The sequence below is a fragment of the Saccoglossus kowalevskii genome, chromosome 19 (assembly GCF_978046115.1).
Source record: "Saccoglossus kowalevskii chromosome 19, keSacKowa6.1, whole genome shotgun sequence".
Taxonomy (NCBI): Eukaryota; Metazoa; Hemichordata; class Enteropneusta; family Harrimaniidae; genus Saccoglossus; species Saccoglossus kowalevskii.
This window is the reverse complement of record NC_140659.1, coordinates 32086259-32103294: the sequence shown is the minus strand read 5'-3', so window position 1 is coordinate 32103294 and position 17036 is coordinate 32086259. Positions and strand designations below refer to the sequence as shown.

General features: G+C 37.4%; 1 protein-coding gene across 1 annotated transcript in view; it reads left to right on the top strand.

Annotated features, from left to right (window-relative positions):
• The first annotated feature begins 9194 nt into the window (after window positions 1–9194).
• The window catches only part of LOC100374272 (uncharacterized), a 40021-nt gene continuing 32179 nt past the window's right edge, over window positions 9195–17036 (top strand). Inside the window, exons 1-5 of the mRNA XM_002734970.4 lie at window positions 9195–9481; window positions 10214–10504; window positions 12577–12705; window positions 13234–13400; window positions 15315–16151. Of these exons, the coding sequence (XP_002735016.2) occupies window positions 10246–10504; window positions 12577–12705; window positions 13234–13400; window positions 15315–16151 (1392 nt within the window). The 5' untranslated portion in view covers window positions 9195–9481; window positions 10214–10245. The remainder of the gene's footprint in view (window positions 9482–10213; window positions 10505–12576; window positions 12706–13233; window positions 13401–15314; window positions 16152–17036) is intronic.

Sequence of the window (17036 nt, the reverse complement as noted above, 5' to 3'; positions counted from 1 at the left end):
CGGTCAGTCGAGTACTCTATAAGACACACACAACGAAATACGTATCAACTCTCGTCTTTAGTCAGTCAGTCGAGTACTCTATAAGACACACACAACGAAATATGTTTCAACTTTCGTCTTTAGTCGGTCAGTCGAGTACTCTATAAGACACACACAACGAAATATGTTTCAACTCTCGTCTTTAGTCGGTCAGTCGAGTACTCTATAAGACACACACAACGAAATACGTATCAACTCTCGTCTTTAGTCGGTCAGTCGAGCACTCTATAAGACACACACAACGAAATACGTATCAACTCTCGTCTTTAGTCAGTCAGTCGAGTACTCTATAAGACACACACAACGAAATATGTTTCAACTTTCGTCTTTAGTCGGTCAGTCGAGTACTCTATAAGACACACACAACGAAATACGTATCAACTCTCGTCTTTAGTCGGTCAGTCGAGTACTCTATAAGACACACACAACGAAATACGTTTCAACTTTCGTCTTAGTCGATCAGTCGAGTACTCTATAAGACGCACACAACGAAATATGTTTCAACTCTCGTCTTTAGTCGGTCAGTCGAGTACTCTATAAGACACACACAACGAAATATGTTTCAACTCTCGTCTTTAGTCGGTCAGTCGAGTACTCTATAAGACGCACACAACGAAATATGTTTCAACTCTCGTCTTTAGTCGGTCAGTCGAGTACTCTATAAGACACACACAACGAAATATGTTTCAACTCTCGTCTTTAGTCGGTCAGTCGAGTACTCTATAAGACACACACAACAAAATACGTATCAACTCTCGTCTTTAGTCGGTCAGTCGAGTACTCTATAAGACACACACAACGAAATATGTTTCAACTCTCGTCTTTAGTCGGTCAGTCGAGTACTCTATAAGACACACACAACAAAATACGTATCAACTCTCGTCTTTAGTCGGTCAGTCGAGTACTCTATAAGACACACACAACGAAATACGTATCAACTCTCGTCTTTAGTCGGTCAGTCGAGCACTCTATAAGACACAACGCCCTGGGAAAAAGTCCCCAAGACTATCGCAAGGCTGACCCAAGACTGCGTCTCTCGTAGTGTTCTCGACAAGACCAACTAAAACTTCTTTATTCACTTTCAAAACCTTAACCAATTACAAAGCAGTTAAGAGACTCTAAGGCGTGGCCTTCACACATACAGCCAATCACACTAAGTACTTTACACGTCATATCTTTTGATTAATCGTTTACTATATTACTAACTGCGAATACCCAACTGTCAGAAATAGCGGTCCGGATGGCAACGGTTATATCGTAATTAGTTCCAAATCACTGAGTCAAGTTCCGTCCAGGACTTCGCATGAGCCTAAACGATGACAGATATTAACACAGCCATTCACTAGTAACTAGCTAACCAAGTCGGTCAACAAATACGCGAAAACTAATTCATGACAGAAACCACCAAACTGCTTTTATGAAATTGTGAGGACGCATTTATCTAACAGCGCCACCTATTACACCTATAAATAGGTGTCCACCCTCTGTATAGGTTATGCCAATCTGATTATAATAAGATCCTGGTTGGCTTAATTTTTTTAATTTTTTTTATATAATTATTATTTATTTTAATTATTTACTATAATTATTATTTATTTTAATTATTTTTTGACGTTACAATTATTTTGCTGCAAGAATGGTTTTGTTCGTGAAAGTCACCGGGAGATAATAATTATAGTAAATAATTAAAATAAATAATAATTATAGTAATTATATAAAAAAACAATTAAGCCAACCATTGGGGTTATGCCAATTTACATCTCATGGCATCCCAACAGAGGTAAGTCTTTGTATTATTATCATTTTTGTAAATACATTATACTTGTAATCATGGTTATTTTCACTGTACCATTTTTCAATCACAGTCATTTACACACTGTATCTATTTGTTTTACAACAGTTTTCCTGAAGAAGCCCTAATTCTAGGGCGAAACGTTGTAAGAAATAAACGTCATTATTACAGAACTGACCAGGTGTATTTTTGTGACAATCTTTGCGTTATTTTCATAATATCAACCCGCAATATTAGCTACTGGTGATCGTATGATCTATTATTGTTGAGTATTTCCTATATTGCGTGTTTTGAAACTTACCAATCACAAAACGATACTTTTGCAAGAGTAATTGTGACATTTATGACATTCTATATGCACATATTACGATGCTGAAACCATATGCATGATCCATATACACACCGGGACTACGTTAAGTCAAATTATTTTCTAATTTGTTTTTGTTTTTAAAAAAAAATAGAAAAAATAAATAGAAGTAATACTTATCTCTGGGTTCGACAATCTCTAGGTGCTCACTATTTGAATAAATTATTAAAACCTGCATAAATTACAAACTTAATGCGGTATTACATTACAAATGAATCAGAAAAATGCATCAAATGTTAGAATTACAGAAAACAAATTCAATATTAAATAACGGTATTAAAGGGGAAATGTAAACAACAAACACTGTTTTAGGTTAGTCTAAAACATTTGTCTGGACTCTAAAGCACTGATAACAAATTGTTTTGACCCCCTCCCCCACTAGATCATCCATGTGCAAAACATTTGTCTGGACTCTATAGCACTGATAACAAATTGTTTTGATCCCCTCCCCCACTAGATCATCCATGTGCAAAACATTTGTCTGGACTCTAAAGCACTGATAACAAATTGTTTTGACCCCCTCCCCCACTAGATCATCAATGTGCAAAACATTTGTCTGGACTCTATAGCACTGATAACAAATTGTTTTGACCCCTCCCCCACTACATCATCCATGTGCAAAACATTTGTTTGGAATCTATAGCAATGATAACAAATTGTTTTGACCCCCTCCCCCACTAGATCATCCATGTGCAAAACATTTGTCTGGACTCTATAGCACTGATAACAAATTGTTTTGACCCCCTCCCCCACTAAATCATCCATGTGCAAAACATTTGTTTGGAATCTATAGCAATGATAACAAATTGTTTTGACCCTCTCCCCCACTACATCATCCATGTGCAAAACATTTGTTTGGAATCTATAGCAATGATAACAAATTGTTTTGACCCCCTCCCCCACTAGATCATCCATGTGCAAAACATTTGTCTGGACTCTATAGCACTGATAACAAATTGTTTTGATCCCCTCCCCCACTAGATCATCCATGTGCAAAACATTTGTCTGGACTCTAAAGCACTGATAACAAATTGTTTTGACCCCCTCCCCCACTAGATCATCAATGTGCAAAACATTTGTCTGGACTCTATAGCACTGATAACAAATTGTTTTGACCCCCTCCCCCACTAGATCATCCATGTGCAAAACATTTGTCTGGACTCTATAGCACTGATAACAAATTGTTTTGACCCCCTCCCCCACTAGATCATCCATGTGCAAAACATTTGTCTGGACTCTATAGCACTGATAACAAATTGTTTTGACCCCCTCCCCCACTAGATCATCCATGTGCAAAACATTTGTCTGGACTCTATAGCACTGATAACAAATTGTTTTGACCCCCTCCCCCACTACATCATCCATGTGCAAAACATTTGTCTGGACTCTATAGCACTGATAACAAATTGTTTTGACCCCCTCCCCCACTAGATCATCCATGTGCAAAACATTTGTCTGGACTCTATAGCACTGATAACAAATTGTTTTGACCCCTCCCCCACTAGATCATCCATGTGCAAAACATTTGTCTGGACTCTATAGCACTGATAACAAATTGTTTTGACCCCCTCCCCCACTAGATCATCCATGTGCAAAACATTTGTCTGGACTCTATAGCACTGATAACAAATTGTTTTGATCCCCTCCCCCACTAGATCATCCATGTGCAAAACATTTGTCTGGACTCTAAAGCACTGATAACAAATTGTTTTGACCCCCTCCCCCACTAGATCATCAATGTGCAAAACATTTGTCTGGACTCTATAGCACTGATAACAAATTGTTTTGACCCCTCCCCCACTACATCATCCATGTGCAAAACATTTGTTTGGAATCTATAGCACTGATAACAAATTGTTTTGATCCCCTCCCCCACTAGATCATCCATGTGCAAAACATTTGTCTGGACTCTAAAGCACTGATAACAAATTGTTTTGACCCCCTCCCCCACTAGATCATCAATGTGCAAAACATTTGTCTGGACTCTATAGCACTGATAACAAATTGTTTTGACCCCCTCCCCCACTAGATCATCCATGTGCAAAACATTTGTCTGGACTCTATAGCACTGATAACAAATTGTTTTGACCCCCTCCCCCACTAGATCATCCATGTGCAAAACATTTGTCTGGACTCTAAAGCACTGATAACAAATTGTTTTGACCCCCTCCCCCACTAGATCATCAATGTGCAAAACATTTGTCTGGACTCTATAGCACTGATAACAAATTGTTTTGACCCCCTCCCCCACTAGATCATCCATGTGCAAAACATTTGTCTGGACTCTATAGCACTGATAACAAATTGTTTTGACCCCCTCCCCCACTAGATCATCCATGTGCAAAACATTTGTCTGGACTCTATAGCACTGATAACAAATTGTTTTGACCCCCTCCCCCACTAGATCATCCATGTGCAAAACATTTGTCTGGACTCTATAGCACTGATAACAAATTGTTTTGACCCCCTCCCCCACTACATCATCCATGTGCAAAACATTTGTCTGGACTCTATAGCACTGATAACAAATTGTTTTGACCCCCTCCCCCACTAGATCATCCATGTGCAAAACATTTGTCTGGACTATATAGCACTGATAACAAATTGTTTTGACCCCTCCCCCACTAGATCATCCATGTGCAAAACATTTGTCTGGACTCTATAGCACTGATAACAAATTGTTTTGACCCCCTCCCCCACTAGATCATCCATGTGCAAAACATTTGTCTGGACTCTATAGCACTGATAACAAATTGTTTGACTAATTTGTCAATGATGTACAAATGTTGTTTCCCCCCTATTCAGTAAGATATTTTTGACCCCCCTCTAGATCATCCATCTGCAAAACATTTGCAACGAAATTTTTCAGGGTTTTGTTACGCCCTTACAACATGGGTATGTACAGTAAGTACAGTAATGTTATTTCCTCATTACATGTTTCATATTCAAACCCAAGCGTGTGAACTTCTTATAGTAGACTGAGATAGACTTACCTTTTATATTTCCCCCTCTACTTTGCTTCATCGTGTTTCAGAACATAACATATAATTTTGTTAACAGTGATATTAACAATGGTAACTGTTTTTGTCGAATTGTACTTGTGTTATTATATTGTCTATGTCTTTATGTCATTTCCATAATTCAGTTTGTTTGTTCTTGTGAGTCGGGGTATTAATAAATAAATAAATAAATAAATAAATAAATAAATAAATAAATAAAATATTATTTTTGCCCATCCTGCTTTCGCTCAAGTTAATTAAAAGAAATGTATTTCATTGTTTTCAATCTACTTTCCATTGTGTTCTACCCAGAAACGCTAAGAACAGTTTCATTAGCATTATTTCCCTAAGATTTTAGAATAAATTTCATTTCTGTTCTTTGCATTTTTACTAAATCTGAATAACTAAGCTCACCGGCGTAGTTTATATATAGTGACGGTCATACTACACTATTACATAGTGATAAACAATAATACACCATGTTACCATGGTTTAGTGAGACTGGAACTAATTTGTCAAATTTCTCAGATACCGTCACGTGATAGAGTGGGTATGCTTAGACAGGTTAGGGTAATTCAGATACTGTGATAGAGTGGGTGTGCTTAGACAGGTTAGGATAATCCATATACCGCGATGGAATGGGTATGCTTAGACAGGTTAGGGTATCCAGATGCCGTGATAGAGTAGGTATGCTTAGACAGGTTAGGGTAATCCAGATATCGTGATAGACTGGGTATGCTTAGACAGGTTAGGGTAATCCAGATATCGTGATAGACTGGGTATGCTTAGACAGGTTAGGGTAATCCAGATACCGTGATAGAGTGGGTATGCTTAGACAGGTTAGGGTAATCCATATACCGTGATAGAGTGGGTATGCTTAGACAAGTGATAGAGTGGGTATGCTTAGACAGGTTAAGGTGCGACATCAGTGGACGAAAGCCACTTAACGTAAACCTAGCGCAACACTTTTGAAAGAAATAGATTCCGGACCAGACCATGATCACCGAGGCGGATTTTAAGAGAGAGAGAGAGACGTCCGGCAAGTGTTTCAAATGAGTTGACTTTTTTTGCGATCGTGATTATCGTTTTATCGTTTAGTCCCTGTTAGGTAAAAGGTAGCAATAATTTTGATGGTGTAGTGCTCATTGCACCAAACGAACAACAGTTAAAATAAATGTCACATATAACCAATACGTTTTTGTAACTATGGAAAATGACAACTACTGGATTACCATAACCTATCTAAGCAATAATATAGCAATAATATAGTCATAGTGTAAGTATTCACACGTTTCTAATCGATCCGAACTTGAAGGTGCGACATCAGTGGACGAAAGCCACTTAACGTAAACCTAGCGCAACACTTTTGAAAGAAATAGATTCCGGACCAGACCATGATCACCGAGGCGGATTTTAAGAGAGAGAGAGAGACGTCCGGCAAGTGTTTCAAATGAGTTGACTTTTTTTGCGATCGTGATTATCGTTTTATCGTTTAGTCCCTGTTAGGTAAAAGGTAGCAATAATTTTGACAGTGACGCGAAAACGAAGCGTAATCCAGATACCGTGATAGACTGGGTATGCTTAGACAGGTTAGGGTAATCCATATACCGTGATAGAGTGGGCATGCTTAGACAGGTTAGGGTAATCCAGATACTGCGATAGAGTGCGTATGCTTAGACAGGTTAGGGTAATCCAGATACCGTGATAGAGTGGGCATGCTTAGACAGGTTAGGGTAATCCAGATACTGCGATAGAGTGGGTATGCTTAGACAGGTTAGGGTAATCCAGATACCGTGATAGAGTAGGTATGCTTAGACATGTTAGGGTAATTCAGATACCGTGATAGAGTGGGTATGCTTAGACAGGTTAGGGTAATCCAGATACTGTGATAGAGTAGGTATGCTTAGACAGGTTAGGGTAATCCAGTAGCCGTGATAGAGTGGGTATGCTTATACAGGTTAGGGTAATCCAGATACCGTGATAGACTGGGTATGCTTAGACAGGTTAGGGTAATCCAGATACCGTGATAGACTGGGTATGCTTAGATAGGTTATGGTAATCCAGTAGTTGTCATTTTCCATAGTTACAAAAACGTATTGGTTATATGTGACATTTATTTTAACTGTTGTTCGTTTGGTGCAATGAGCACTACACCATCAGCAAAACAATTAACCATTAATAAATACTTCTCAACTCATCCAACAGATTCACTAAATGTATAATTAGAAAAAATGTTGGCGCCAAAACACAACCTTGTCTGAGGCTTTAAAGTGCAATGCCCACCCTCACGTTTCCCGTTTTAGATCTGTGTCCCACTGAAATGGGCAGTTATTGATTTTTTTTTGCTGAAAATGATTACTCGTATCCAAGTAATTTTGTGATATTTCTCGTGTTGTAGCCACGCCCACCTATCCTGAAACGGTCGACTGTTTCCGACTCTCGCCGAAAGTGCGCCACCAAATGACAAACATGTGAGAGGAAGTCATACCCCCGAGCCGTAATAACACTGGTCATTCAGTATAGTTTTAAACGATATACATTTTACGGTCGGCCTTTTATATCTTTTTTTTTGTCTATTTTTTTTTTTTTTTTTTTTTTGAGAGAGAGTTTTTAGTTGTTGTGTTGTGGGCAGTTGCAGTGAAACATATAGTCATAGTGTAAGTATTCACACGTTTCTAATCGATCCGAACTTGAAGGTGCGACATCAGTGGACGAAAGCCACTTAACGTAAACCTAGCGCAACACTTTTGAAAGAAATAGATTCCGGACCAGACCATGATCACCGAGGCGGATTTTAAGAGAGAGAGAGAGACGTCCGGCAAGTGTTTCAAATGAGTTGACTTTTTTTGCGATCGTGATTATCGTTTTATCGTTTAGTCCCTGTTAGGTAAAAGGTAGCAATAATTTTGACAGTGACGCGAAAACGAAGCGTCGGACAAACTGGAAATTACACAGCTCTTACACACTTCTAATTGTTTTCATTTTCGAAGGCTGAAAGTTTCTGAATTGTTTGGTGATTGGTGTTGAATGTCGAATTCACACCTCTGTTCTTTTTTTACCTCCATGCTTGCAGCTTGATCTGCGTAATAATTTATGAAATAAGAATTCGGGCTTGGTCAATGTGTTTCCACCAAATGAAGTTTTAATGTGATGTTATAATTATGACAATCACGTAATGGATCACTCTAACTCGAATCATAGAGCTTAGCTCCATGCTCGAATCCACTCTGAATTTATCTGTATGTGTGTCGATCTCGATTACCAGTATTTTTGTTATCCAATTAAACGCCGCTTTTAACGCACTTGCCCTCGTCGTGACCCGACGCGTTCACCTATTTCAACAAAAAGTCAATTTATTTCCACGCGGCTGTCATTTATTTAGTAACTGTGATGTGTCGTTTTTTTAATTATTTTATATTGATCACTATAGTCTAATGTTTAGAATGTCAGAATATGTTCTCTTTTATTTTAATTTTGAAAGTTTTACTCAGACGATCGATGAAATACAACAGTGTAGTGACGTGCCTAGTAACCTGCTAAATAACGAGATAATTCCGACGTCAAATTCTATTTTGTTCAGCGACAGTGTACAAACGTGTGCTGGTGTCGGTGACGATCACGGTGACCAGCTACACCAGAACGGACATAAAAAAGTTTTATGGAACGCCACAAATTTCCATTCTTCCATAGTGCATACCATATCCCTTTCCGTCAAATGCTGTCATAGACTTTCCTGGAGGAAGTCAATATATATTTTTTAATCGTGTAACACGCCTGGTCAAAAATTGAAAGTTTTACCAGCGTCCCAGGGAATTGCCATTGAGACACGAACGGTGTATTCTCTGTTACAATTGGTTGCCTAACACTTAAAAATAAACAATACAGTGGAGTTCGTTATAGGTCACAAAATAATAGAAGGCATGGTACGGGTACTAAACCGGGGCTGAGCGATTCATATGTAAAACCGATAGTAATAGAATAAGGATAATCACATAGTTTGGCCATCCAACATGGCGGAGTGACCGCGTCATATCCATGCATCACGACACGACACGATTTCAATCAAAGACACATATAATTCATTAACGACACCTCGACTTGTCGAGCAAGCGTGCCGAGGCAGTACCTGTAGATGCGGTTATTAGTAGCTACGTCACAATTCGGGTCTTTCGTAAGTGTCGGTTTGATAAGCTTCACATTAGATATCGGACGGAAGGTTTTGTCGCTTGGTGATAATCGACAAAAAATTGTGAATATTGGTTGTAATTGTAGTGCACTAGAAAGGTAAGATATTTAATGAACTTTAAATGTGTTTCCAGTCCCGCGATAGCTACCATATACCGCGTGCATACCAGATTGACCATAACATTTAGTCATCCATGAGTGTCCCACAAACAACGCTGGACTTCAAGTCACATTCGCCACAATTCGATTAGCCCCATAGATAAATGCAACCAACAAGTAAATTCGACCCACGGGTCGATTCTCGAGTTTACCTGGAATGAATATTACCAAACAAAGGGTACTTCGTGTATAAGTATTTGTGTTCCCGACATTATTTGTGGACTAGGTTTACTGCGTCATGCCGTCGTGGCGTGAAAGCCACCACCCCATTACATACATAATACATACATATGACACAGGTATTCCAGATAGTTCGACGAATGCAAGAAATACCTTAGTGAGAATATAATTACGAGTACACTTCTAGGGGTTGGCCATTAGGAACACTGGTTGGAACTGCAGTGCAACATATATTTTTACATTCTCTCATTTTTTTCACGACGCTGAACATTTGTTTTTCACTTTCATGTGTGGATTTGTAAATTTCTCTGTAGATGTTTATGACACTGCACCTAGGCTATGGTTATTTTTTTTAATATTTTTTGCCTTTTTAAAAATCAGATTATTGCTTTGTATGGACGTCGACATTACCTTATCGTATAGCTTTTTCACATTGTCAGCGTCGAAGACACAATAATTCTTTTTTACTTTAAAATGACATATTTTTGGCAGGTATCGAAATAAAGACTACGGAGATCACCAACATGGCACATTTAATACTCGTATTGTCTTTAGTGTGGTGTCTCACTGAAGCCCAGAATCTTACATCATGCGTAGAGCCAACGAAGGGCACTGTTAGCGGTGAAGCGGTAATAGGAGTGTTGTTTCCATTCCATAAGCCATCGGCTGACGGTCAGTCATGTACCAGCGACGTCGACCCTGGTGCTATTCAAATATTGGAAGCAGTGAAGTTTACTCTAGAGCGCCGTAATAGTCTAAACCCAATTTCAGGACTACATGTCGGTAAGCTATCCACATGGTTCAGCTACATTTTGTCTATTTAGTTATTTCGAATATACACAATTACCAAGCTGATTTTACGTCCTTGGTTAAATATATGAATTCATAACATTGGTTTGAAGAATCCTTTAAGCTAAATCCATTAATTAACATAAAGTGCATAGTATTATTTTATTATCAAATGTCATAAAAATGAAACTAACAAATCGAAAAATTGTCACACAAAACAAACGCCAGAAGATCGTTTTCGGCTGACAGATTGTGTACCTCGTCGATGACTCATCTTGTGTCGGTCTTTAGAGTGTGACGGTATTTTAGTCATTTCTTATACATTCAGTGAAGTTGTTGTTTCTAGATATTAGGATTTTATCGACACAGAAGATCTGTAGTCCCTTGCGTAACACAAAAGTGCGACGCCAAACGATATCGCAAATAATCGGTGAAAGTACGTTAATTTCACATATCGCACCATCGAAACTACCACATATGTTTATTAAACTCTCACCAGGGCGAACATCGTGACAGTCGTGACACTGCCTGACCCAAATACAAATGCTAACATAATCGCTGTTCCACTTTGTAAAATCATTGAGTTACATGATACAATCTACTTCCACCTGTGTATGTGGCTTCATCAACAGACTATGCTAAAAACAAATCAAAACAACGCGTTATTGCAGAGGAAGATCAGGAACTATAATAAACTATACGCTTATAGCCTGTATAGTGAATTATTGGCTGGTATATAGTGTATAAATATAGAAAATGGAATATGAGAAAACTGGAGAACAAACAGACGAAAAAAAATCATTAAAAATATCAATTTGGACAATATTATTTGCTCTTTCAAATTTCGCCAACGCCTTACCATCACTTTACTGTAATTAATAGAATAACTCTATTTACGAATTCTGAGCTTAATTATTCAGTTAGCCTCGTGTTCTGGTTAGTAACCAGGCTTGTGATTGGTGATTGAAAATGTTGAATATACCACGCCTCCAACTGTGCTGGTTCGAAAAATTTGAAATCGCTGGAGCTTTCATTCCTTGTCTATTTGCACACATATACTGAATGCTTGCAGTATTTTAATACAACATTAATTTTATTTTACTTGAGATTCAGTATGTGCCATAATTTCAAGCTAAGATATATGTAAAAGTGTGTATGTGGGTGCAACCACCAAACTGCTTTTATGAAAATGATGTTTTCTATATTGCATGTTTTTTTTAATTTGGGTGATAATTTACCAATCATAAAACGATACTTTACCCAGAATAATTGTGGCATTGACGACATTCTATGTAGTGACTATTATACATATTAAAATCCTGAAATCATGTGCAAATATTTTACAGAGATGCATGATCCATGAACACGCCAGGACCACGTTCAGTCAAATTATATTCTTAATTTATTTTAGTTTTAAAGATAGAAAACTTGCTCACTAATCCACCAACCACTTTGGTTTTGTGTAAGCAGATGACCTACAATTCGAATATTACCCTTTATTCTATCACCACCAAATGCTAGTAAAATTGCCCAAATACTTCTGAAACTTGCTGTAAATAAATGTAACTCGGTCACCTGAGTCGAACTTACTTGTTTTGAATACATAAGAAGTGCCCAGAGGATGCAAGAGTCAGTTCGGTGCGTACAACAGCCATCAGTATTTACATAAAACTTGTGTAAATAATGTCAATAAAAGGCGTTCACGCATTTGTGTAACGCTTAGACTACTTATCTCTACACAATTACAAAACACGTGAGAGAAAGAAACATTAATTTTTAACATATGAAAAATCATCGCAATAATTCCATAAACTTGAAATTCACAAATCACCTGACAAATTATAATCTTTTCAAGTATTATTCATTGCAGAGAGTGAGAAAGTGCTTATAAATCATCTTTGACCCATAACAAAGGAAATTTTACACGCGTATACGTAGCATGGGACCCATACGACGCGTCGTGTATACTATAAATAACACTGGTATTTGATGTATACTTGCAGTTGTTGAATACAGTGAATAATTATAAATTAAATACTATATATAATTACATATTTCTATACCAGGGTTTGAAGCATGGGATAGCTGCGGTCTTGAGTCAGTTGCTATGGATCGCTCTTTGCGGTATCTTAACGACAAAATCAAAATGATAGACGCACAGGGAAGTGTTTGTCCCAATAGCAAACTTCGGATTGGTAAGAAATTTTTCATTTGTATATTTAGTTATAATTACCCCTTGAAATCTACCGTATATTTAGTTATAATTACCCCTTGAAATCCACCGTATATTTAGTTATAATTACCCCTTGAAATCTACTTATTTTCCAATGTTTATCATTATTCCATTATTTCGATCACACCGGCTAAAAATAGTATTATGCATCGTGACGGTTACCTTGTGTATGTCAGCTCATTCGGAAATGACGTCACATGCGCATATGAAATGTCTATTTAGTTTCCATAAACCCATCCAAAAAACCCGATGTTATATAATAGTCAGATCTTTTACACTAGATTTCACAAAACTCAGATCTACATTAATATATATTGATATTATTGATATTAACAATCCTGTTACGTTCAGTTGACCATAAATTATGTATTCACTACGCGACTTCGTGTCAAATAAAACATTCTATAGTATAAAATGTAATTCTAGCGATTTCAGTTCTGTTCAAATGTCTGTTTGTGTGGATAGTTACAATGCAAAAGTTTATTTTAAGGAATGTTGGCTGACAGAGAGAGCGATACAACCAGATCAGTTGCGAATATCTTAAATGATGTGTCGGTACCTCAAATCAGTTATGGTGCAACGGCTACTGACTTCGCTGATGAAACACGATATCCTTATCTCTTCCGTACTGTGCCATCGGACATGGAGGAAGCCAAGGTAAGTGAACGGGATTGTGTTTTGGGTTCGATTTGACACTTTCAAAAGTAAATTCATCGCCACATACACACTCCCGTATTTTATTTTATTGAAAAAAAACACTAAAAATTATGCAGTTATTACCCAAGTTATTTATCAACAGCAAAACAATTTATCGTATATTGTGCGACATTAGTATGTTAACTCACTGTGACACACAATGCTTTTAAAACACACTTGGGCATATGAAGTCAAACAAATGTTGTATTTATGTAATTATCACCATGGTGATTAGGATTTACAACAACTTTGAAGTATCCATATCTTTATGAAGTTAAATTTAAAATTTACATTTATATTTTGATTTAATTTTTTCTGTATTCTTAACGGTATGGTAAAATCTCATTCCTGATACATTAACTGTAATATAGAACTTGAAGTTTAAAAACAAACTCATATCCATAACGATACGTTACATTTGTTATTACTCTTGTCCATCGTATTATTGTTGTGACGTCTGAGTGGCTCCCGTCATGCATTGCGCATAGAAACGGACGTATATGTTTACTGTGTGATTCACAAGATATTGAAGACGAACATCTTTTTGTTTTAATTTGTCCATTCTTCGACACTTTCAGAAGTAAATTCAATTTAATTCATCGCAATCTATTATTATAACTCCCCCCATCGCCTTCAAGTTGAAATAAGAAATGACTTAAGGTAGTAGCCTACTCATAAATTAAAAAAACCCAGAATTTATTCATTTTGTAATAAAATGTACTCCCAAGGCAATATAAGGATATTGACCTAAAAAAAGTTGGGGGTCACCAGCCTTTTTTCCAGAAAATGATGGTTGTATTTTAGTGGAAAGTCGCCATTTTGACACTATTATAAAACTTTTACCATAGGTTTCTATGGCAGAGATATTATGCAATATCTCAAAATTTAGCCTGGTGACATAGGCTGAAAAAATCATATATTGTTAATGATGGAGTACTTGTTGTTCTGAATTATTTAAAAAATCTGGGTTTTGAAAGGTGTCAAAAAATGCAATTTTTCTTTAACATTGTGTTCTATGGAATCGTTCCATCTAAAAATAGCAATTTTCAAGAAATATTAGGACACGTTTCTCAAAAAGAATAACTGTAACACACAAAATAATGCTACAGTGTATTTCATTGTATCATGAGACATTAGCTTCATGTTTGTACATAATAAACTAATGAACATTGTCATGCGATTTGTGACCAATTTTGTCCAAAATTATGACTAGGCTTCTACCTTAAACAAGGATCAGTTTGACCATTGCTATGTTTGGCTTATGTATTACGTTTTTTATATTTTGTCCCACAGGACATGTATTTTAATAGAGACATGGTGTGTTCAATTCCGGGGGGGGGGGGTCTCTAGCGGGAAACTTAGAAACAACTTGGATGCGAGGCACCCAAGGGGTCTGTAAATTATGTTTCAAAATGGGGCAAAGTATCTATTTTGTCGGAGATCAAAGGAATCGTATTTTTGTTGTGTTGATATAATGTAGGATAAATGGAAATGATAGATATAATTTACTATGAATTTGAACTATTACTGTATGAACCATAATAGTGTTGTGTCAATAAATTATAAATGAGGGTGTTCAATTTACGTGGTGGTTTATAATTCTTGAACTGAAATGTGTGTTACACGAAAATAATGCCACCGGCATAATTCATAGAGATTGCGCAATGAGTGAAATTACACAATCCACTACGTAAACTGGCCAAGTCGTGACAATGTTATTGTTTTATATGGTAATTTCGCATCGGACCAAGATTCAAGGAAGAATTACAAAATTGCGACGGCTGGGCCAATCTGGCTACTATGGCCACAAATAAAACAAGTCGTTATAATCTCAACAAATATTTTTATTAATATTTTTAATTTTAAAAAATGCAGGCAATAGTGGAAGTACTGAAAAGACTTGGCTGGGTTTACATTGATATTATTTACACGAACGACGAGGCCCATATCAGAGAGGTGGACGCTTTCAAAGAAGTAGCCAGCGACGCTGGAATATGTGTGGCCAGTCACCCTGAAGGGGAGATTAATATTAAAGTAGGTACCGCATCGTCTGCGGGAGATGTTTTCAACAGTATTTTGAACGATGTAAAATCTGATGCAATAGTAGCCTACGTAACTGTAGACCACGGAGTTGGTCTTTTAAAAGCAGCGGAAACTAAATTGCAACAAGGCTGGGAGAAACAGTGGTTGTTTTCAGCTGAGGGAATGGCCGATCCAGACAGCCTTGTTCAAGAAGTGTCGGATGTTACACGCGGTATTATGGGAGTTATAGCTTCGACATTCACAAACGAAGTCAATGATTTTATGACGTATTTTAGAAGTATAAAGCACAATGATCACGACGAAGAAGCCGATCCATGGTTCTCAGAATTTGTGGAGAAAACCTATGGATGTCAAACCGGACAAGCAGCGTGCGATAGCACTCAACAGCACGATTCTGACCAAAATCGTTTTGTATCACCGGTGATGAATGCAGTGTCAGTGTTCTACCGTATAATAAAACTGCTTCACGACTCCAAATGCCAGCCAAACTTCAGTGGGATATGTCAGAATATGTTCAACGCCGCACCTAATGAATACCTGTCACTATTACAGTCTTTCAACTTAAATGCCGATGAAACCGACAGCGGGGAGTCTATTACTTTCAACCAACACGGTGACATTAAGGCGGCTTTCGACATAGCAAATCATGACGGAACCGAATTCAATCTGGTGAGTATGTGGTTATGATTACGATAGCAACGACGTATGCTAATAATCTACAGTAATTAGTCCCCGTTCGGACGAAGTCCAAAAACGTGGACTATTAATTTGGGTTCGTTCTGTCCGCCCGTCCGTCCGTACGTCCGGAGCTATATCTCGGACACCCATTAACGGATTTCATTCAAACTTTACATGAAGACAATACATAATGTCTTACATATGAGTGTCAAGTTACTTTATGATCGGAAAAAAATGACCGACTGGCGGCCATTTTGGATGTTAAATTTGCTGATACAGTAAAACCTGTCAAAACCGACCATGACTGGGACTGGGATCTATGGTCGGTTTTCAGAGGGAGTCGGTTTATTCAGGGTGGGCATAACTTCGATTGAAACAACAATTACATGTGCTGTAAACACGGGACAAATGAAAGACACCGGAGTTTGCCTCCGGTGATTATACATGTATTTACATTTATTGTATTGTTTCAATAAAATAATTTACCAAACAAGACAAGAATATTATGGTATGTACATGAAATCAATAAACATTAAAATAACTGTTGGAACAGACCGGGTAAGTATCGCGTATCGTAACTGAAGGCGTCCATTTTGAATGACATCACAACGTAAGTTCACGTGAGCTACATGTAATTATTATAATTTATGCAGACAGTTGATTTTGCTGTTAAGTCAATGAATCAAATTACGATGTAAAAAAATCATCAAGTTTTCACCGCTTTAAAGAACATCTTTTTTCAACGATTTTGTTCGTTCGAATTATGAAATTTTGGATATCTGTCAAGTAGCTGGAGTCTTTGTTTATTGCGAAGTTTTGTAATCTTGTCAACATGTCTAGCACATCGCCATGCGTCAAGTCACGGTCATCGTGGGG